General features: G+C 35.9%; 4 protein-coding genes across 4 annotated transcripts; 3 read left to right on the forward strand and 1 right to left on the reverse strand.

The window, feature by feature from the left end:
- The first annotated feature begins 4449 nt into the window (after positions 1-4449).
- LOC130711748 (ATP-dependent RNA helicase DEAH13-like) lies at positions 4450-10774 on the forward strand. Its single transcript, XM_057561468.1, has 11 exons — positions 4450-4622; positions 4726-4801; positions 4890-4964; positions 5061-5110; positions 5220-5280; positions 5376-5759; positions 6142-6387; positions 6480-6710; positions 7189-7305; positions 7444-8667; positions 9059-10774. The coding sequence occupies exons 1-11, from the start codon at positions 4537-4539 to the stop codon at positions 10568-10570; spliced, it is 4062 nt and encodes a 1353-aa protein (XP_057417451.1). The 5' UTR covers positions 4450-4536; the 3' UTR covers positions 10571-10774.
- Positions 10775-16571: 5797 nt separating this feature from the next.
- On the forward strand, positions 16572-17708 carry LOC130711752 (uncharacterized). The gene is made up of 2 exons (XM_057561471.1): positions 16572-16892; positions 17296-17708. The coding sequence occupies exons 1-2, from the start codon at positions 16793-16795 to the stop codon at positions 17421-17423; spliced, it is 228 nt and encodes a 75-aa protein (XP_057417454.1). The 5' UTR covers positions 16572-16792; the 3' UTR covers positions 17424-17708.
- Positions 17709-18963: 1255 nt separating this feature from the next.
- Positions 18964-20763, forward strand: LOC130711749 (probable proteasome inhibitor). Its single transcript, XM_057561469.1, has one exon. It carries the CDS (start codon positions 19332-19334, stop codon positions 20217-20219), a length of 888 nt encoding a protein of 295 aa, XP_057417452.1. The 5' UTR covers positions 18964-19331; the 3' UTR covers positions 20220-20763.
- Positions 20764-20963: 200 nt separating this feature from the next.
- Positions 20964-23928, reverse strand: LOC130711750 (chromatin structure-remodeling complex protein BSH-like). Its single transcript, XM_057561470.1, has 10 exons — positions 23764-23928; positions 23594-23682; positions 23392-23486; positions 23226-23297; positions 23072-23119; positions 22875-22958; positions 22429-22467; positions 22254-22336; positions 22063-22125; positions 20964-21509 (listed from the first exon to the last, which is right to left on the reverse strand). Exons 1-10 carry the CDS (start codon positions 23811-23813, stop codon positions 21410-21412), a joined length of 723 nt encoding a protein of 240 aa, XP_057417453.1. The 5' UTR covers positions 23814-23928; the 3' UTR covers positions 20964-21409.
- Positions 23929-24292: the final 364 nt, after the last annotated feature.

The following is a 24292-nucleotide window of genomic DNA, read 5'->3' on the forward strand; positions in this document are numbered from 1 at the left end:
ATAAATCCTTATGTGAGGATTGTCGAGGCAAGCAACATATATTTGACATATGTGTGCTAGACAAGAGCAAATAAATGCATTTAGTGAGAGTTTTCACTTCCGCCATTCAGGTAAATTTTATGTAACGTTCTAGTAGCTTTTCTAAGGCGCTAGGACATTTTTTTTTTTAAAATACATCGCAGTTTGTAAGTATTAAAAATCGTCATAATCTACATATGTATATAAGATGGATGCCATTTAAAAAAAAAGATGTCGCTGACACTTATATATCTTCTAAACATTACCGTTTTGTAAATTAGTGATGCATTTTTTTTTTTGAAAGTAGTGATGGATCTTCAATTCAAATTAATTAGTGGATTTTTCCTTACAATTCTTGTTCACACTTCCTGAGTTCCTGTTGTCAAAGATCTGTACTTACCTTCTTGTTGAAGTACTTACTCCCCGGTTTCCAAGAAAGAGGAAATCAGAAAAGAAGAAAAACCCACAGAAATAAATGGAGGTGACAGAGGAAAAGTAACACACACATTCAACAAAGTTAGGACTAGAAGCATTAATCTAATTCCGTAGGCATTATTTATATAAGAAACAAGAAAGCATCTTTTGTGTGGGGGAAACTAAGTTATCACCATTTCATAGTAAGAAAAGCAAAACAAGGGAGAACTGCTGAAGGTCAATTTAAAATGAGAGGACAAGAATGTTTCTGCTCTTTTTCAAGTTCTACAACCATGATAGTTTACACGCTTTGAAGTCTTAGAATCAATTTTCATTCACTATAATTACATTTAGGTGATTATATAAATGTTCCATAACTGAGTTAGAAAATTGACATTAGTCCCAAAATTAATTTTGAAGAGAAGGTAGAGAAAGCAGCTTCTACTGTAGACAAAATCGATTGTAAGATTTTATAATTGAATTTTACAACATTACGCTATATAAATCATTTTTTCCATAAATGTATTAAGGACTAATCACTTCACTTACAACTCACTTTTATTATAAATTAATTTTACCAAAATCAATTCTGAAAGCGGTGATAAACATGCACATGGTCATTTTTATTAGTCATTTCAGGGAATCCTCACCATCCCTTTTGGCAGTAAGTGATATGGTCATGAGGAGCTGGTGCATGTGGCTTTCCTAAATACTATAAATACAACCACTGCTATTCCATGCTACTACCAACAATCACAGAGAGAGTACAAGTTAGCTTAGAGGTCAAGTATCCTTGGAAAAGGGTGTTTGTGATTGTGAGTGTTATTCTTCAGAGACTCAGAGTTACTCTTGTAAGAACCTTTCTTTCATCATCATCAGTCATCATCATCAGAAGAGAGATTTATGGGGGCTAAGAAGTCATCCTCCTTCTCCTTTTGTGGCATGTTTAAGGCCTGTTTCTCAAGTGGAAGCAGGGATGATTACTACTACTATGATGACAGTAGCAGAAGGATTTTTGCTAGTGATGAAGACAGAGGAAGGAATTGGGTTGGTGAGCCTGGTATTGACAAGAAAGCCTCTGCTTTCATTGCTAGATTCTATGCCACCAGAGGCACTGACTCTGAGCAACAAATTGCATCTTGAAGTTTCTTCATTGCTTTCTGATCGAGCGAACCCGACCAAATCACTCGGGAGATGACCGTTTGCCGGGTACCGGAACATTTTCCATTCTTCCAAGTAGTGCTTCTTCAATAACTCTGACCAGTTAGACTTGCTTCCAACCTCTATCCTCTCTCAACTCTTCTAAATGAAATGTGATGATGCTTCCTTTGTTTAGTTGTATTGTAGTATTTTTTACTTGAGGGTTGGATCCAAACTTGCTATAGATGCAAGCATGTGTGAGGTCATTAATAATGTAAAAACTCATTGGTTCTATTTGTTACAAGTTTAATATATTTGTTTTCACATCTTTTAATCTTCCTTTATCCCTTTCAAATTACATGTAGTGTAACAAAATTATATTATAGTAATTCACAACCTATCAAATTAGTAACTCTCACAACCCTTCAATTTTCAAATTATTTCTAACACATTGTACTAGTTACTCACATTAATACCCCACAATTGGCCAATTCAACTGCATGACTTGTAATTATTCAAGTGATGTTCTGCTTTTCATCTAAGTTGAACTCCAATAACATAGTCCAAACAGTAATATGCTGCTAATGCTGTTCAGGGAACAGAGAAAAGAAACTGAATTCAATATAAGAAGAATAAATTTGGGTTTTGGCTATAATTATACATGGGGAAATATTCTTGCAACAAATAACAAAAGATCTGGAGTTTGTGACAGAAACATGATAATTATGTACATATACAATTTGGATAGCTTCATGTGTGTATGGTTCAACGTTTAGGAGCCTTAGAATCAATTTCGTGAGCACAATCAATTGTGAGATTTTATAAATGAATTACACAATATTATCTTCACTTTCAACTCACTATTACCATAATCAATTTTAATAACGCTGATCCAAACATATACTGGAAAGATAGCCTAGAATACTTTTCATTTTTCAAGCCTGGACTATTGCAAGCTCAAAAGACAACTTAGCACTGGGATCTTGATAGGGAGAGTTACATATCTTAATAATGGAAGGAGAAAGAGTGATGCAGCATGAGTCTCTAAATATTACTTGCCTAAAGGAAGCTTGTACTTTTGAGCTTATTCTGGGGTTCACTTTGCAAACCATTGGCAAAGGTTGAAGGGAATCATCAGTAAATGCATACCAGAATGACAAGGTACATGATCTGTACAACATTGGAATATCATTCCAGCATCTTGTTCATCAACCAATGTCTTTCTTTGAATCGTAAGGTTCTAGTTACGGCTTCAAAGTACAAAAGCTACTTTCAATGTCAAGAACACTATTAAGCACTAAGTACAAAATTATATGTTCACTTCTTAGTTCTTACTTCTTACTACTTACAATTTAAGTCCAAATTATGTACTATATGCTTTTACACTATGTACAGATAAATATCAAGCATCAAACCACAAGTGTTTCACTTTTTCCCCATATAGCATGGAATCTTACAACTTTTGCTTGAAACTTCTAGCCTTAAGATTCTAACCTATCCTGGCCAGTCGGTGTTCTTCCTCAAATTCTTGATCTTAGTTGGCAATTTGTACTTCAAGGATGCACAGTGTCCTCGGCTGTATGTATGGGTGAAGTGGGGTACCTGCAAAAGGCACTCTGATGCTCAAGTCCGACTAGAGAGATGCATAAGGAATATCAATAGAGAATATGAAATCTACATTTCTTTCTCTTCTTTAATATATAGTATTTATACCTGGTTCATACATCGATCTTCCTCGTCTCTATTTACCTATTGAGTACTAATCGCTTTGTGGCGCGCCATAACTGTTTGCCCACATGACATAACCACTTAATCATTGATCAAACGCCTTAAGTGTGTGTTTGGAAAATCCAAATGAATCTACATCTATGTGTAATTCAAGTAGAAGTAATAAATAGTTGTTTTTGAAAAAATGGACACTTTGACACCAAACATGCACCAAGTGATTTTACCTTGCTGGCATAAGAGGCCTGTATGGGCTTGGTCCTTTGTCCGTCAAGTCAGACCTCGACCCAATAATCAGTTCCTTTGAGCCTTGAGTCTTTGGACCTCGACCCATAACAATTGGTTTGAAACTAGAAAAATCCTGCCCTTTTGCACCCTGCTTGAATCTGATTTTGAGGTTATTTTCTTTTGTGCATAGATTGACAACAATTAGTTATATGGCTAATACATGTTCTAATTAAGTTGTTTGTATGCAGTTAGTATCTTTTATTTATTTGCTTGTTACTCTAGGAGGAGTGATGGTACTTGAAAGAGTCAAATTCTATGACATCTGGACAAAGGAATAAGAAGCTGAAATGATAACAAATTGTATTGGCCACACTAAAAGTAGTTTGGCTTGTCGCTTGTGTGTTTTAATATGTCCTTAGTCCTCACATTTTTCAACTTACATGACATGCATATTTGAAAGAAGAAAGTACTCTAAACTTTATAACATTAGCTGCAAGCAACAATTAGGATACTTTTGATTGTCCTTTTGAACATGATTATTTTCTTAAGCTGGATTTTGAACATAGACCTTTTGAAAAGCATTATGCAATTGAATGGTGTTTTCTCTAATCACTACTATAACTGAATTGTAATTGACCAAAGATGTAATGGGCATAAAAATCTTCTGTCATCCAATCAGTCTAAACAATTTGTGGTAGAGGAACCAAATGCTTAAACTTGTCTAAAGTCTAAACAATGTAAGCACCACTAAAGTGGCACAAACCCTAAACAAACAAAAAGGGGAAATGGAAAGAAAAGAAGAATACTATCCATTATTTATCAGTCACTAATCCATATGTAAGTAAGCCTAAAGTGAAATTTCATTATTATAATTTTATTTAAAGATAAAAAATTGAAATATAAATATAAATATAAATAAATACAACAACTTGCTGTTGCCGCACTTCCCAGTTCCCATTCACCGCCCCCTCTTCCTCCCAGTGGCGCCGGCGGCACCTCTGTTCAACAGTTATGACAGAACAAGAACCGTCGTCGTCGCAGAGTTTGATTCTCTGTCCTCAAAGTTTTGGAGCTCATATTGAGTTCAATTCTCAAAGGTAAATCACCCCTTTTGTGAAAACTTCAAAAAAAAAAAATTGTATTAATCATGTTTGATGAATCCTCTGAATGATCTTTACATTTTTTGTTTCTGTGGAGTAGTTTGGGAGATGGTGATTGTAATGCACTACTTTTACCAGTTAAGGGGGGAATGAAGAAAAGGAAAGGGGTGAAACAGGTAGGGAAAGTTGAACATGGTTTATGTTATGTGTGCATTCAATTTGCATGTTTACACATTTTGTGTGATTAAAGTTGTGTTGTATTAGGAACACGGACCGGTTAAATCGAATAAGAAACAGAAGTTGAGCAAACCTCAGAAAAGGAAGGTGAACAAGTTAGAGGTAGGTTTGTGGGGTGTGCGACGAAAAGGGAACGGTTTTCGTTCGCTTCGGCTTTGATTTGGGTCTTAGTTTATTTGGTTACCTTTGTTTGTGCAGGATGATGAGCAGAAGAAGCTTCTGCTGGAAAAAGCACTCAAGACATTAAAGTATGTGAATGACTTATTAGTAAGCTATAGTTTAGTTTCTGGTTGAATGCTGTTTCTGTGGGAAGGCACTAAGTTGTTGATCAAAATTTGGATCTTTTTTTTATTTCAGCGAAAACTCACTTCCGGAGTATGCATATCCTCTTTTGCAGTCGTCATGCAATATCAATCGGGTTTGTATTGTCAGAAACGGTGATGGTTTTATTTTTTATGAAAAGATTATAGGTTTTGAGACTTTTTTGTTTATGGATGTCGTTGTATATTGTAGGATGAGACTGTGAAGGAAAAGCGTAGGAGGGCTGTACATTTATTAAAAGAAGGATTGGAGGGTATTTGTGGAGATGAGCTGTCCAAGAAACAGGATTTCTTCGGTAGAGATGAACCTGAGACAGAAGAGATCCATTCGCCGCAGACTCAGGAACTTGAAGAAAATGAGACCATTCACCCAATTGCAACAGAAATAGAAGTCTTGGATATGACATCTGTTCCATTGGAGCCCTCTCGAGAACTAGTTCATGGAAATGAAGTTATGAATTGTAAATCTGACGCTCAACCTCTGCCTGTCATTTCCATTGACAAGAAGCCTGGTGAAATCAGAAGTTCTCCTTCCACATCTTGTTCCAATGATGAGATAAAAAACACAAACTTAAAGGTATAGGTCCTGCTCAGATTGATGGTGGGTGTGTACTGTGTAATCAATATACAGTGCAACTGAGTCCTTAAGAACATTGGATACTAAGCCTTAGTTATTATATCTGTTTGTCTTCATTTTGTGGATGTATATTGAAATGACCTTGCCTTTTATCCTTTCATGTACTATTTTCTTAATTTTGAAACAAATCATTTTACATACAAACTATATATGCCTATATATCCATATTCCATACAACAACAAGACCTAATCCTTTTCGGTTTTTCCCACTGTGCCTATATATGTACTTACTTAACTTGTCATATTTTTCTTTATCAACTGTGGCCCTGATTTGTGAGACATCTTACTTCAATGCTTTTTGTCACTTTTTAATCTGGGACAGGATAGGACAGATGTGAGCCCTGCCACCAATTTCAATGAATTGAGCAACCTTCCAGATGTTTCTGCACAGAAACTTTCGACTGCTGCTACTGTTGTGCATGTCTACAGACCACATGAGGTTGAAGACAAAAGGAAGGATCTGCCAATAGTCATGATGGAGCAAGAGATAATGGAAGCTATAACTGACCATTCCCATGTTATCATATGTGGAGAAACTGGATGTGGTAAAACAACTCAAGTTCCCCAGGTTAGTATGTCTGATGCTTATGACGGTATATCTGTCAATCAAAACTAGGTTACCTTTTGATTAATATCATTATTATTTTCAAAATTTATTAGTTTCTTTACGAAGCTGGCTACGGTTCAAGTAAGTCTCATGTTCACAATGGTATTATTGGTGTTACGCAACCACGTCGGGTGGCTGTTCTTGCCACAGCAAAGCGTGTTGCATATGAGCTTGGTCTTCGTCTAGGAAAGGAGGTTGGTTTTCAAGTTAGATATGACAAGAAAATTGGAGAAAGTTGTTCTATCAAGTTTATGACTGATGGCATTTTGCTACGTGAGCTTCAGGTTGTTATGTTTTACCTATCTTTTTTCTTTTCTTTTCTATTTGTTCATTTTGAGAAGTTCTCTGTCAAGTTTGTAGCTGAGTAAAAAATGTTTAAGATGAAGAAACATTTGTTCCGTTTGTTGTTACTGTTGTATTTGCGGGAAATTAGAAACTCCCTTATGTAAGAACCTGGAATTTTTTGGTGAAATCCTTGAGAACATTTTATCTGTAGGTAAATGTGAGTGCATTTCAGGATTCTCTATATTTCACATATTAGATTGGAAACTGACTATCAATTGATTATGAATTTTCCTTTCATTTATTCATAGCATGTTGATTATCAGTACTAACTGCAAGCATCACTGCTATCAATGTAGCAGTGTTGCTGTTGTCTATTATGGTGCTTTGAAGTAATTGCTCTAACTTATATTAGTTAGACCAAAACAAGATGGGTAGCTGAATCCTATTTACTTTTTTTTTTATTACCTATGGGTGCAGAATGATATTTTATTGAGCCGGTATTCTGTCATAATTCTTGATGAAGCTCATGAGAGGAGCTTGAACACAGACATTCTGATCGGGATGCTCTCGCGTATAATTAAAACTCGCCAAAAGGTGAATGAGTGATTTATTTTACTAATATTTTACAAATGAAATTTAATTTTAGATTAGATCTTTCATAATTTCTGTGTACATATTACTCATGCCAATGATGTTCTAATCTGGGTGCTCTTTATCTTACTATCATGACAGTTTTATGATGAACAACAGAAGGTGATCCTTTCAGGGGGAAGTATAAGTCCTGAAAAAATGGTTTTTCCGCTAAAACTTGTGCTCATGAGTGCCACTTTGCGAGTTCAAGACTTTACTTCTGGAAGGTTATTCCATACTCCCCCACCTGTGATAGAAGTTCCTACAAGGCAATTTCCGGTAACAGTATATTTTGCAAGGAAAACCGAAAAAACAGATTATATTGGGGCAGCATATAAGAAGGTTTTGACAATTCACAAGAGGTTGCCACCTGGGGGCATACTTGTCTTTGTCACTGGACAAAGGGAAGTAGAGGACTTGTGCAGGAAGCTACGCAAAGCTTCGAAGGAGTTTGTCACGAAAAAACTTAAAGGGTCTGTCATAAATGATAGCACTGTGGTCCCTGAAACAAATTCTGTTGAGGGAATAGATATCAGTGAGATCAATGAAGCGTTAGAGATTCGTGGAAGCTCATCCATCCAGCAAACTGATAGGTTTAATGGTCATGATGAAGATGAAGATGGTATAGATGAGAATGAATCGGATGATTTTTCTTATAATTCAGAAGAAGAGAGTGAACTGGAGTTCAATAATGATGATGATAATCTTGATCATTCAAAGAACAAGAATAATATTGTGGATGTCTTAGGACAAGAAGGAAGTCTTGCTTCACTGAAGGCTGCTTTTGAAAATTTGTATGGGCAAGCTCCGTTAAGCTCCTCGAATGGGGAGCGGGCAATTTCTGTTAATACAGGTAATGAACTAGACCAACCAAAAGTTGTCAGTGAGAAAATGGCTAAAGAAAACTGCAGTCCTTCTCCAGGTCCTCTCTTTGTTCTACCACTTTATGCCATGCTGCCTGCTGCAGCTCAACTTCGTGTATTTGAAGGAGTCAAGGAGGAAGAGCGGCTTGTTGTTGTTGCTACAAATGTTGCTGAAACTTCTTTGACGATCCCAGGGATAAAGTATGTGGTTGATACTGGAAGAGAAAAGGTGAAGAAATATGACTCATCTAATGGCATGGAGACATATGAAGTACAATGGATAAGTAAGGCATCTGCTGCTCAACGTGCAGGCAGATCTGGAAGGACTGGACCTGGGCATTGTTATCGTCTCTATTCTTCTGCAGCCTTTAATAACGAGTTTCCTGATTACTCTCCTGCTGAAGTTGAGAAAGTACCTGTTCATGGTGTTGTCCTTCTCTTGAAATCCATGCATATTAAGAAGGTAGGTTATATATTTTCTTTTTACCTCTGTTTTCAATCGACTTGCTTTTTATATTGGCTGGGAAGGAAGTAGGTCATTATGTACTTTATCATCCTGATAAGTTAGTAGCTATTTATCATGGGCTGAGTGAAGGTATGAGATCCTTTTCAAGCAAAAAGGTCTTCCACTACATATATTACTGGCAGGATTGTATTCATTTAGATTATTGCTATTTGGTTCTAATTTCTAAGGCATTTGTATCTTTAGATTTCTACTGAGTTGTCAATTTTTGTTCTATCTTACTTGATTTACTGAGCTTTTCTGTTTGGTAGTTTGATTTACTCAATTCCTGGTCAAACTGGATATTTATTTTTGAGATCTTTTTGTACTTATTGTATTACTGTTAATCCAGGTTGCAAACTTCCCATTTCCTACTTCTCTTAAGGCTGCCTCCCTGCTTGAAGCTGAGAATTGCTTGAAAGCTCTTGAAGCACTTGATAGCAAGGATGACCTTACGCTTTTGGGGAAAACCATGGCACTTTATCCCTTGAGTCCCCGTCACTCTAGAATGATCCTCACTGTTATAAAGAATACAAGGCACGGGCATGAATATAATCCAAGTCTGATTTTGGCTTATGCTGTTGCAGCTGCTGCAGCAATGAGTTTGCCAAATCCGTTTGCGGTGCAATATGAAGGAAATGATTGCAGTAAAGTTTCAGTGATGTCTGAGAAACCTAGCATGGAAGACAGTGAGAAGGACATGGATAAAAAAGAAAAGTTGAGAAGAAAGAAACAAAAAGAAGCTGCTAAAGTTGCACGCAGAAAATTTCGAGTTGACACCAGTGATGCTCTAACCATTGCTTATGCTTTGCAATGTTTTGAACAATCACAAAAGTCGGTAGATTTCTGTGATGACAATGCATTGCATTTCAAAACCATGGAGGAAATGTCCAAACTTAGACAACAGCTACTTAAACTGGTATTTTTTCAGAGTGATAAAGGTGGTTTTGAAGAGTACTCATGGATTCATGGAACACTAGAGGATGTTGAACATGCTTGGTGGGTTTCTTCTGCAAAATATCCTCTAACTCTGGTTGAAGAAGAGCTCATCTGTCAAGCAATATGTGCTGGCTGGGTAGATAGGGTTGCTAAACGTATTACAACTTCTTCTAGGGCCAACGATGGAGAGAACATCCCTCGTGGTCTTCGGTATCAGTCATGCATTGTTGATGAAAGTATTTTCCTCCACTTCCACTCATCAGTTTCTGGCCCTGAGTTTCTGGTTTACAATGAACTGTTGGAGACAAAAAGACCAAACAAAGAAGGTGTCACAACGCAAAGAGCTTACATGCATGGAGTAACAAGTGTGAAGCCAGCTTGGCTAGTTGAGCATGCCAAGTCTTCATGCACCTTCTCTGCACCGCTGACGGATCCCAAACCTTTTTATGATGCACAGACTGATCAAGTAAAATGTTGGGTCATCCCAACCTTTGGGCGTTTCTGTTGGGAGCTTCCAATGCATTCATTGCCAATTCGCGTTGACGATCATCGGGTACAAGTGTTTGCCTATGCTTTGCTTGATGGCCAAGTATGTCCATGTTTAAAATCGGTTCGAAATTTCATGTCAGCCTCTCCTGAAAGTATTATGAAGAGAGAAGCATCTGGTCATAAAAGGGTGGGAAATCTTATAAGCAAGTTGAAAAGCAGGCTAATTGATAGCTCTGCAATGTTGAGAATGGTTTGGAAGGAGGATCCAGGGGAGCTATTTTCAGAAATTTTGGATTGGTTTCAGAAGAGTTATCACAAGGACTTCAAAGTTTTATGGTTAAAGATGCTTACAGAAGTGCTCCAAGAGACGCAAGAACAGCCTCTGCGTGAAAGTTTCAAAAGAAAGTTCAAAGGAAAATCTAAATCTCTGCGATGATAATTGTAATATTATGGTAAATTATTACCAATTTTGAAATTGTTTTAAAATTTTAAAAAATAGGACATAATTGTAATATTATGAGAGGGATGTTTCAGCATTACACGAGTACTAAAAGTTTTGCTCCCATTTATAATACATACTGTATTTTACAATTTGCGGTATGCAAGCGGCACATGAATCATGTTTAATGTAAAATGTGGAATACAAGTTACATTTCACAAATTAAATTGTTGTACACATAATTTACACTCTGCAGATTAAATTGCGTTACACATGATTTTAAACTCAACAAATTAAACTACGGTTTGTGTTTTTCCCTGTTTCATTCATTGCATGAAACACAAAACATAGATAATATGCATCCACAATTCAAACAACAATTGTCATAAATAAATAAATAACCATCCGTCCAAACGCATTATCCATCCATGAGGCAGAAACAAATCATTATCTATATAAATATAATTTGGATACAAAATTCATCTAGAACTCTACGTGCCATGCCATGCACTGCCATTTAACTTTTTCTTCTAGTATACATAGTTTTCATGCACATTCTGCTCTATGGAGCTCCAAAATGAGTCACGTTCACAGATATATCCGACTACCGTTGCAGCTGCACGAACTTACCCTGAAAAAATTGAAATATTTAATATTCAATTCAATATTACTTAACTTAAGAATAATAAAATTGAAAGTACTATGACAGGATGCACAAAAAACTACCACTACAGACACTGTTATGTCCAATAGACGTAGCATAAAAGCTCTAGCAGGAGCAATCAAATTCCCCTCTCCACAAAATTTGATTTTTAATCGAGCTTAATATCGTATTGTGATTCATATAGACTACTTCTGTTGTTGATGTTGTTTTGAAGAAGTTCTGGTCTTATAAAGAACTAATGCGTAGCTTGATCTTCAGTAGTTTTCAGTTTTTCCCTTTGGATACAATATGTTCATGTGGTAGAGTTAGAGTGTTTGACGGGCTTTGCCTAATTTCTTGTTCCTATAATTTTTTTCCCCATGAAAAAAAAAACAGGAGTCGCTCTCATATCTAAACCACCAGATCCCATCAGCAAAAGTCCATTAGTTAAACTTAGTCTTCCTCAATTGTTCTACTCCCATTCTTCCATGATCATCATTATCATGATAACCATATACACATAAGCTTAATTTACATATACAACTACATCATAGGTTGATTGTAGTAAAGTGGCCTCTGCAATTTTCTTTAAAACAAAAAACACCATAGACCCACTTGGTCAGAGAAAGTTTCATGCATATTAGCTTAAAAGGTGAAAATATTGATGTTTGTTGTTTCAACATGACCCGTTTTTGTCGGTAGAAAGCTATACGACAATTTAATAATCTGACTCTGATACTGGTATTGGATCAATAGTATATATGTGGGATGTTTCATGTTTTAAATTTAAACCTACTTTCATAGGATGAGTTACTTCAAACAAGAGGGTGATGATAATACATATACATGCACCTTGTGTTAGACATTCCACATTGTGTCAGTTTTTAACCCCTACAATACTGTGACTCTTTAAAATCTTCACACAAAGTGGTATATATGTCTGAAGGATGTCACAATAAAGTATATGTCTATCAATATTTTTCGTAAACGAATATTCTTGACAAAAAGTAAAAGTAACATATCTTTAGCTGAATATTTGATAAAATCAGAGGATAAATTATTTGTTTAAATTCAAAACATGAGAAATGACATTTATTTTTTAATATTCTTTTCCAACATTGTAAAAATAATAAAACAGTGTACTAATTTCACTTCTATAGCATGTTCACTATCATCTATGAATTGGTTGTCCACTAACTCATTCCTATGAATTGGTTGTCCACTAACTCATTCGTGTGGTAAGTCTTTTTCTCATCCCTCATTGACAGAAAAATATTTATTCATTCCTATGAAAAGAATAAAATAGAACTATTCATGATGAGAAATAATAAACATACCTGATGCAAGGGTCTTATCAAAACGTGGATGTGGGGATTCAATCCTACCATTTAGGAGACACAATATAGACACTTATGTCTTGTGACCCTGAAAATATTAGAAAAGGTGATACTAACGCATGAAATAAATTAGAATAGTTGATGCATGAAATAAATAAGGGAAGCACCAAAAATGAAATAAATAAGGGACTGAATATGCAGATTTTGATTTTGAGTTGTTGAATCCTAGCTTGCTTGAGTCTCTGTGATTGGAAGCATTTTGATTGTTTGTCTCTTGAAATGATAAATAGTAGAGCAGATTGTACACTACATACCAGCAACGTGTTGATCTAGTTAGACAAGCTAAATTCTCATAAAAGCGACGATACAAGTTAATCTCAGAAAAGTCATTCGGAGCTGTCACATTTTCTGAATGAGTCGTTTAACACGGAGTAAAAAAAAGACTGTACAGAACATAATCATGCACTTTGCGGCTTTGCCCACACCCTTTGGGCCCTTTAACTCCGCCTTCTTTGACCCAGTTAAGAACATGTTTGGGTCCACCTTTAGGATGATTTAACAATGGCCCAAAAGGTTAACTTGACCCAAAATCCATGCCTCACAGAAGATTTTTAAATTATTATATGGACCAATTTTGTTTACTGATAATTAGTATTTTAATGAAAGAGTTTTGTTCAACCAAGAATTTCAATAGAGGTGAGTTAGAACTAGTCAAGGCTAGCCTTACAGCACATTTGTTTTTAACGATCCTTCTTTCCGAGACACTTCAACTGAAAATCCACTCTTTTGCGATGTTTAACAAACCAAGTTTATGACCAAGTACGTAATTGTTCTGTCAAACAAGTTTCAAAGCTAAAATTGAAACCATTGGTCAAAGCACTCCATTAGCTACCTCAACAGAAATAATAATGATAAAGGGCAAATGAAAAAAGAGAAATAAAATATGAAATGGATAAAGAAGTAGCAATAAAATCAAGTGCATATGAGCAGGATTACAAAGCGGAAAGTAAGACCGACAATTCAGTGACCAAAATATGCAATAAGCATGTCTAAATGTGAAAACAAGTAACCAATTTTGTTTATAAAACAATGATCATCCCAACATTTTTTTTTTAATTTACTTCTGACTTGTCAGTCACATGATCCATTGCATGTGAAAGGGTATAAACAAAGCAAAATCCAATTACTAAATTGAAAAGGAAAAGAATAACTAACTGCAATTAGATCAAATGGTAGTACTGCATAAACTGTTGCATTGATATATGATTTGGTTTCTCTGCACTATGTCCATTAAAAATTCTAGTACTACATCTCAGAGAATACATCAGAGAAAGCTTAAAACATTAAAGAATCTAATTAATGCAATTGTGGACATGTCACTGTTATAAGATTACATTTTTTATGCGATTTCAGATACCGAAAGATTTCTTTGGAATACTCTGCCTCTCAATTTCTGTTACTTTCGATTCCACCTAGTTATTCTTTAATCTATTGATTTATGTTGTTGTTGTAAGTTGAAACCATTGACCAAAAACACTTTGCAATTGTGGTAATGGAGATATTTAAGCTAACAATGTCGAGCATTATTATTTAAATGGCAATGTCTTTGTCAAACCCATGATTAGAATCACCGGCACCGTCATTCTAGTGTTCACATTTACTTTTGAAAATTTCACTATAAAGTTTTGACACTTTAATTTGTTTATGCAGGTTTAAATGAAACAAAACAATGAATCCTAAGACTATATACCCCCATAGCCTAAACTACAGACATTTATGTCAAAATTGGGTGCTAGATGGGGCTGAAAATGAAGTGACTCCTCCATCATCAAGACCCCACAAGGGTTGGTTTATTGGTTTTGTGGTGTTCCATCTTCCACATTTACATTGCCCATATCACATCATTCTCACATGCCATGAAGTGGGGAACTAAGCCTTTCATTGCAAATGCAAAGGCCTCAGAAGTCAGAATTTACCGACCTGAATTGGGGTCCCTCCCCTTACAGAATCACAGTAACTTTCCCCTTTGATAAAAAATATCTTAAAAGACAGCTTTAGATATTTTAATCTTACCAATTACTGTAGTTTTACACGAGAGAAACATGTAAATAATGTTAAAACTAGTCCAAAAGTGGTAAAATAGAACTCTATTAATAGCATATTTCAATCAGCTTGTTTCATCATAATCAATTCTAAAACTGAGAAGTTATTCACAGAAGCTTCTCCTCATAGTTGATTATAAATTTAGAAATAATTGTAAATGAATTTCCAAACATGTACTTAACAAATCATATAGAGTTTCATACTACATCTTAATCCAAAACTTAAAGATGGCGATTGTAATATGTTTAGATATTTATCTTATCATCAATTAAGTGCATGTTAGAAAATTTTTAACAATCAATTATGAGGAGAAGATTCTGAGTAATAAAATTGATTTTGAGAAAAAAGAAGTTGATGAAAACATGCTATAAACTCATTCTTAATTTCTAGCATATGATGCCATAAGTAATTACACAAACCTAATGTGAGATATAGAAAACTAGAAAGGTTAAAGAGGGACAAAAGTTAAGTTGAATATTGTATGCATTGAAGGTGGAAAAAAGGATGTGTAGGGCCTTCAATGAAAAACATATCTAAATATTTTAGCTCTTTACTATTGTAGTTTTACACAATAGAAGAATGAAAACAATATTAAGGCTATGTTTGGCATGCCATTTCAGCTAGCTTATAGCTTATTTGACTAGCTTAAAGCTTATTTGACTAGCTTAAAAGCTCTATAAAAATGTTTGGTGAAGGAGCTTATTTCAGTAGCTTAAAGCTTTAAGCTATAAGCTATCTCAGGTAGCTTAAAGCTTAAAGCTTATAGCTTATTAAATATATTCTCATTTTTATCCTTACTATTTTATCAAAATTTCACCTTTAGCCTTACATGTTTTCTACTAAACCTATTTACCTACTCATTTTCCGATGTACCAAAAAAAACTTATTTATTTATCAGTTATCACACTTGTCTCATATGTACATCGTTCCCGCACAGAAATAATTACTACTTCAGAATAAAATAAATAATTTTATATTACAAATTATTTTTTTTATTCTATTTAATTTAATAAAAATATAGAAAAGTAAATAAGTAAAAATTAATATTATATTTTTAAAATTTTAAATAATTTGAGTGAAATTAAAAAATTTATAATAATTTTAATATTAATATCATATAGGTATTAATGTGAAAATAAAGTAATGTTAAATATAAAAAAAAATTATACAAGTATGTCCTTTTATGTCATTTTACAATTTCAACAACTAGTTTTACCAAACACTTTTGTTCAAATTACGTAGCTTTTCAGCTATCAGCTATCAGCTTTCAGCTAGCTTATCAGCTTTCAGCTTTCAGCTAGCTTTTCAGCTATCAACTAGCTTTTCAGCTTTCAGCTAGCTTATCAGCTAAACGTGCCAAACATAGCCTAAAAGTAGTCCAAAAGAGGTAAAAATTCTATCAGTGACCTAAAGGACAAATCATAGAGTTTCATAATTAATCAAAACTTCAACATGATGAATATAATATAGCTTTATATTTCTATTATAATCAACTATTTGAAAATCTTTTTACAATTAATTATGAAGCTAAAATCAATTACCAGGAGAAGTTTTTGAGTAAATTTTAGGTCCTAAAATTGATTATGAGAAAAAAAATGTTAGATTTTAACCTGCTATGGCACATTCTTAATTTCTAGCATATAATACCATATTACACAAACCTACTATGAGATAGAACACTAGAAAGGTTAAAGAAGGACAAGTGAAGGTTAATGGCTTAATGCTTTTGCTGTTGTGTCTTGTGTTGTGCGCATTGAAGGTGGAAAAAAAAGTTGTGTAGGGCCTTGAATGTAAAGGCTATAGTTTAACTTATTTGGAAGAGAAGGTCCACCCTCATTAAATAATAGCACAATCCAGTGGAGAAGGATTCACGTGTAAGGAAGTGTCTATGTCTATAAGGCAGCGTGCACCATGTGCTTACCTTTTGGCTTGAATGAGAGATAAGGGACCTCAATAAAAAGGAGTGATCTTCCTTCCATCAACAGCCTCATCTCACGGATCTTGCCCCTCTCTTCTCCCTCTCTGTCTCTGAGTTTCTGTCTTTGTGTGTTCTCTCAGCCCACTTTTGTTATTTTTTGCAAATTCAGAGACTTTGTTGCAGCATATTCAGTACAAAGGTTTCAGTTATTACCTCAAATGGCCTCTAATTGGAAGAAGACCATCACAACACCATTCAAGAAAGCTTGCACTTTAATTAACCAGCCAAAAACAAGGGATCAGAAGAAGTCACAAACAGGTGTGTACATGGCATAATCTTAATTTCTTCATCACTACTGTCTAATCCAGAGTTATAAGAAGCATGGAAACCCTTTATATACTTAACAAGTACTTAGGATCTTCCTAATTACAACTTTATTTATTTTGTAAATCTTTGCATAATTACAAATCAAAATACTTTAATTGTTGATGTAATGAAAGTATTTTGTTAACTAATATAAAATGTGATTTCTTTCATTTAATGAGTGGTACATGGTAGCTATGCTTGCTAGATATCATGGATTATTTATAGCATATGAGCTGTTTTCGCAGAATCAATTCTGAAACACAGAAGCTACTCACATCAGCCATTTTTTTTCGGCCAATTGTAGAAGGGTTTCCTAATATGTAATTCTAATTGTTGATATGATATGATCATGCAGAGCAAGAGAGGGGTGTGATGGATCTTCAGGGTGAAGTGATGGCATGTGGCTATGAAGATGTACAAGTTATGTGGTCTATCCTGGACAGGTCAAAATCCACCAGGTGCAACATGGCTTCTTCAAGCTGAACCTTTGATTCCAGATTTCAAGCAAAACCGGTGCGGCAATTAGCGAAAGTTTTTGGATGCTAATGTTGTTAGAGTCAATCATGGCTGGCGGCAATTATGATTGTAATTATGTTTGTAGGAGGAGAAGATATTTAGGTGTTTGAATGATTGCCCCTTTTTCTTAGATGAGGACGGTGGCAGTTTGAGATTGTGATTTTTCCTAAGTCAAAATGTTGCGAATCCCCGTGATTGATGAAAAGTATATCATGGCGAGATTTTGTTAAAAGCTTAGATTCTTTTCGTGTTTGTCTTTCTCTCTCACACCTTGAATAATTTTGTGTAGATATTAGTAATTGTGTGCAAAGTGAATAACTCTCATCTAAATATTCAAGAGCTCGTTTAAAAGTGATGCATAATTAAGGTAAAAGACTAGTGTTGTCCCTAAGGATTAGTTCAAGTAGTAAGAGGTTGTGGACATAAAAGTTGGGTAAATGAAGGGTGAAAGTTGTAAGGTTCAAACCTTGAGGAGAGACTAATTTATGATTTTTTTATAGGCAATATTACTAACAACTAACATTTGCCTATAAAAAAAAATAAAAGACTAGTGTTGATGACTTGATGCATTCGGTTCACCAATGGAACCAAGGCCTATTTGGTAATTTACCATTGGTAAAAATATCAAATTACTCCAATCCTACCCTTCTCTTCGTACCTCAATCAAACTTGTCCCTCTGAACTACTCCACACCAAACTTCACTTTGTCGTATCTCGACCCCCTGGCGATCTCCATTGTGACTCCACCTAAGGTACACGGGAAAAAATCAAAATGAGTTTCTTTTATTGTCTTCAACACATGAGAAAGAAAATCGATGTGTGGGTAGTAACTAATCCAAGATCTTGCGGTGGATGAGGACTGGAAGCTCAGTGGAAAGATGAGATCATGGTGTTGAAGGGGGTTTTGGTGAAGGTGGTTGTTGAACTTGTGATCTAGAGGGTATTAGTGGCGGGGTGCGGATATGAAATTTTCCTCATGCACTCCTCCTCCACCATCTTTGTGCCAAAGTTAAAAGTCTCGAAAATACATTTTTCATGTATCAAATGGCTTAAAAAAGCTTAAAAATGAATTTAAAGGGCCCAAAGTTAACAGAAAAGGATCTTTACAAATTCACGGTGTAGCATGATGACACGACTCACCTAAGATAAAAGGAACATGGGTCTTGTTCACCTTGGAGAGCACTGTTCAGAAAATAGGATTGGAAATTCGAGTTGAAGAGCGTAGTTTAGTGGTGAACAGTGGTTGGAAACTCGAGTTACAGAGGGGCGACAGAGTCGTAAAAAATTGGACAGTGCGACAAAGCTCCTTCAATCTTCTTCCGGTCTTCCTCTCCTCGACTTGGTGTCAAGTTCACGAAAAATAACCCGAAATCCTCCCTAAGACACCCATAAACTCATTGGAAGCAAGTTTGAAGTCACCTTCTTCCTCGTGTCCTCTCTCTCAACCTTATATATATGGGGTTTATATATACCCCTATATAAATTTGAGTGTCAAGTTGTTCCATCTAACTATTAATTCATGTGTATTTAACAATTAAATAAGTGAGAAAAAATTAAATCAATTCAATTTTTTCTCTAAGAAAGTGGATCTATAACCATCCTTAACCACATGTATGGAAAAGAATTCTTTGAAGAGACAAAATTGGTCTTGGACTATCAGCTAAAAATATGCTACCAATATGCCTTTGAATAATTTTAAAATCTGGACCAAAATCAAACTCTAGAACAAAACAGATTTGTGCATTCTATTAAGGTTACCATACTCCATTCATGAGTAATGATAATAAACCATTCAAAAAATAAATCAAAATGTTATTTGAGTTTTGGAGTGTACCTTGTTGAACAAATAACAGCTTTCTCAAATCCTAAACGACGATGACGAGTGTCAAAACGGTGACGCTGTTGATCAGAGCGGCGAGGCCAACATTCCGCAACCAAAACGACAAAATCGCCTTCGCCGTTCACTCTTCCCTCCTCGCCTCCGGCTACGTCCTCACCGCCACGGGTTCCGATGCCCTCTCCGACGCCGCGCTTTCCGACCCCTCCAACGACGAGGTCTCCGTCGAACACTGGAACGACCTCAACGACGGCGAGTATGCGTTCGTTTACGCCGCCGTGGATCCGGAAATAAAGGAGAAGAAGAATGTGCTCGTCAAGTGTCTCGCGATGAACGACAAATTGGTGGTTCATGCTCTGCGTTTAGGGGATTCGGAGCCTCTGTATCTCCAGATCAATGTTGGCGACTACGCCGCCGGAGAAGATGGTGGTGGCGGAAGAAATTATGTTGAGCAGCATTTCAAGGATTTGGAGAAGCTGCTGAAGAGAATTGATTCTGTGATCTTGTCAAAATTACTTGGTTGGCCTCCTCCTCCGATTCCCCCTCCTCCTCCCGAAATCATATTTCCTCTTCAAATTCCCCCACCTCCTCCTCCTCCTCCTTGTTCGATTCCCCATTCTCCTCCTCCTCCGTATCCGAGGGGTGGTGGGAGCATGCATGTGGACCCTAAGGATCCCCGTTGGTTTGGTGGCGGTGGTGGTTTTCGTGGAGGGTTGCCGGTTGTTCCTCCTCCTCGTCCCCCTCGCCTTGCGCCTAGCGTGCCTGGTTTTGAGCCCAACAAATTTGCAAGGAACCCTCCTCCTCCTCCTCCTCCTCCTCCTCCTCGCCTTGCTCCTCAATTTGAGCCCAACAGATTTGCAAGGAATCCTCCCCCTCCTCCTCCTCGTTGTCCAGATTTGCAACATTTTCGTAGAGATGCTGATTAAGCTGTGGTGCTCATATTAAATTCAAATTTCTTTCAAGTTACTTACAAGGTAGCACCGATAGTTAACTGAGTTTCTTAGGCATTTATGAAGAATGATTTGTTACTTAGAAGGCAGCGCCGATAGTTAACTGAGTTTCTTAAGCATTTATGAAGAATGATTTGTTAGAAGAGTTTTACTTACTTAACGTGATCATGCGTGGGAATACTTTGATGAATGTTTAACCGTTACATTTATCATTTGAGGACATTGAATTAAAACCTTGAAATTTTCAATCTCCTCATTCTCTACCATTTACCTAAAGTGAATTTTAGGGTTTAGTGTAATGTCAAATGAGTAGGCAAATTGACATGTACACAAATGGTCGTTCATTTGAACATTTTGATGGGTTTATCAATATGTTTTGCATTTCAGAGTAAATGGGTATCATGAGAATGGTTAATCTTTTGATGTCAATTGTTAGAAATTGTTAGAACATGATAATTATGGTTTTGCACATTGAATAAACTTTGGGTTGAATGAGAAGCAACACAAACAAACCCACAAGTATATCTTGACACTCCTCCATCAACTCTAGTTGCGAGAAAAAAAGGGATAGCTCGTGGCACCTCTGTGAACCGTGAAGGGGGGAGACAAAGAGAGACGTTGTAGGGTGTGACTGGAAAATCAACTAGTAGATGATGCTCATGCGTTGCAACACACGATTTATCAACTAATTCAACAGCTAGATAATGGAAAAATGTCAAATTCAATCAACTAAGTAAAAAGCTCTTCATTTTGACAACCAAACACATAGGTCAACCAGCACAAGGTTGTTTAGCTTAAGCAGAGTTGTTTAGCTTAAGCAGAGGTATTAGGTTCACATTCATGTGAATATGTTAAATACCTGCTAGGAATAACATTGCCGCCATGAAATGTGAATATCTACACATGAGCAAGAATCAAACCTCTCGTAGTTTAGGGACGAGGTGAACAACCACCATGCCACATCTCACAGTGTAAGCTATCATTAGCCATCATTGTTTGGAGAAACACTCTTCTATATTTAACTTTAAAATATACATTGAATTTCATGTTGCATCAGACACTGAACAAACAATGAACAACATGCTGAACCATTGATTCTTAGCTTTTTAAAACCAATTTCTACAATAACTTCAAAACCCTTCAGGCGTGGCAGACCATGGGACAGTTTACCTGAAAATCCTCTCTTCCTTTGCTTCAAGGGCATCAACTTCCTCATTTGATAGTAGGTCCACAATGGGTTCGTATACGTCCCACTCCTTTCTTTTCCTGATGCATTCAACGAAAACAGGCAACGCGTGGCTTAAGTTCTAATTTTGAATATCACAACTAAAGCTATAACAAGACAAAACTGTCCTTACTCCTTACCTGAGTCAGAAATTTTGTTAACCAAAGAATAAACTACCAAAAAGTAGGTTTTATAAATGTAAATATCAAATTAAAGGAAAATACATTAATATTTCAAAGTAATTTAACTTCATTGTCTAGATATCTTTCTATGTACAATTCTTTTATTCTATTCCACCACAATTTCCACTGCATTTCTCTTAATTGACATCTGCACCATTATGCCACAAATGTAAATGTCACATTATGACAATTCTTATCTACTTTTTCTAACGTGAGTTCTGCGAGGCTTATGAATTAATCTTACAAGCTCCAATAAGAAGGAAACTGTCTCATGATGCCCTATTGAAGAAGAATTTTAACTACATAAGCACCATGGCTAAGTGCAGCCCAAGATGATTAGATGATGACAGAAATGTTCAGTTTACTGAATTTCAGCAGACAAGAGTGTTCTATCTTATGAAAACAGACTCACCGAATTACACTAGATTTCTGACCAAATAACTTGACCAAGTCCACTGCCACAGCACCTCCTTTACTGTTAATAGATCATTAACAAGACAGCAATGGAATAGAGGATTAGGGACGTGTACTCACTTGAAATTATAATAAAAATGTATTTATCAGTATCACATCAACTGAACTAGGAAAAACTATATTGAAAACCTGATTGGAGTATAGTCACCCCCTCGACGACCCTTCTTGCTTAATCTGCTTTCTCTTGCTGAAACCACACTTTGAATAGCAATCTAAATATGAGAAAAAAAGTTAACATTATGCCAGCTGAATTATATATTACTTATGAGCATAATATATCAATTAATCAAATAGAATGACTGACCTCATAAAGTTGCTCTCTGATAGCAAATGCAATCGCTGGCTGCAAAGCAGAAGCATTTCACTGTTTAGTACATATTTCATTTTTCAAGAGTGTTTATGTGATTATGCATGACAGAAGTAGAGAGAAAGAATATCATGGATGAAACCAAGATTCTGATTCCTAACCCAACATAACGTTTTCTTGCTATATAACACAAACAAAAAGGTATTAACAACAAAAGTTTTGCTACCAAAATCCTATGATGTTCCAAAGAAGAAAGATAATGGAAACTAAAACTAAGTAGGTACAAGTTAAATTTTCACTTCTCATTCTTTCTTGGCATTTCTCAGGGAGCATGAAGTTTTAACTTTTAACACTACTCCAACATGTCCAAAATAGCAGGTACTGTGTGTGGAAGTATAACACATTATAATTTATTATTAGTGATGATAGTTAGATATACTTACCCCAACCTCAGGATCCTCAATACCCATGTCTTTGCAGAAGATTCTCGCAAACTCTTCAGGATCACTCTCAAAGTTGTTCAAGTCCTAGAATACAATGATTTCAGACACACATAAGCCAAACCAACAAACAAAAAGTGCAGTAAATCAGCAGATAACAGTTTCAATCTCATGATTTAACACCAGTATGCCAACCTTACCCATAGAAACTGGTCCTTTACCAGCGTATGATTTACACGAAGATCAAGCTGCCAAAAGAGAACAAAACAAATTTCTTAAAATTCAAAATTGCAAACATTTAGTTCAAATGAACATAAGCATTTACACAGCATCAGAGTAAGAAAGAGAAAAGACCTTGATGGGAACAATTTTCTCTCCAGCATACATATCCTGGCCTTCATACGATCGAAATTCAGCTAGCTGTGACTGATATAACACAAACCCATCATACATTTGGTAAACATGAACTCAACACTAGATTACTGCATGCAACAACAGAAGATTTGGTGATTGTGGTTACCTGAATTGACTGAGCAATCTGAGTAACAAAAGGAGGAGGAAGCTTTAGGTCTTTAACAGTCCGTTTTGCAAAGACACCAACCTCGCTATCAGGATCTGCAATTCAATCAATCAATCAATCAATCAATCAATCAATCAATCAATCAATCAATGTAGTTGTGATAGAATGATTGAACAACAAGAGTGAGTGAAATTGAACCTACCGGAAGGGTTCCATGTGAAGGCATCTTTGTACCTCTGAGCGTCGATTTCAATGTCCAATCGAATTGGTACCAGATTCTCCGCCGTTGGCCTGTGCGATTGGTTGGTTAGGGTTTTGCATTGCGAAACAAGAAGAAAACGGAAGAGAAGAAGGTTCGGAGTTTGAACTTACATTCTGAATTTCACAGGGTTTCTGTAGAAAATTGAAGCTGGGGCTTTCATGCTGTGTTGAAATTGAAGGAAAATCAACAAACTCTTCTTCTTCTTCTTGTTGGTGAAGAAATCAACACTCTTCTTCTTCTTCTTCTTCCAACCGCAGTTTCTCTCTTCCGTTTAGGCCCATTATCTATGAAGGATTTTGGCCCAACATATGATTTGGGTAAGAGAAAGCCCGCTGCACCACCTCATGGGTAAGAGAAAGCCCAATACAATTGTCTGTGGCTTAGGTTCGGTTCCGTTCGTTCTTCCGCCGAGAACGTTTTCAATGTACATTTACACGAATTACGAGATAAAAAGGTCAATGGAGCCAAAGAGATGAATTGAGTGAATGTGCTTTCACTTTTTTTTAACTTTGCTAAAAGAAGTCGTTCCTAAATGTATTGCAACGACCTCTTTGAAAAATTATAATATTTTAACGGTTACATTCATGATTACATTAATAATGATATTCAAATATATAAAATTATAGACACTCAACAAAC

The sequence above is a fragment of the Lotus japonicus genome, chromosome 4, assembly GCF_012489685.1.
Source record: "Lotus japonicus ecotype B-129 chromosome 4, LjGifu_v1.2".
Lineage (NCBI taxonomy): Eukaryota > Viridiplantae > Streptophyta > Magnoliopsida > Fabales > Fabaceae > Lotus > Lotus japonicus.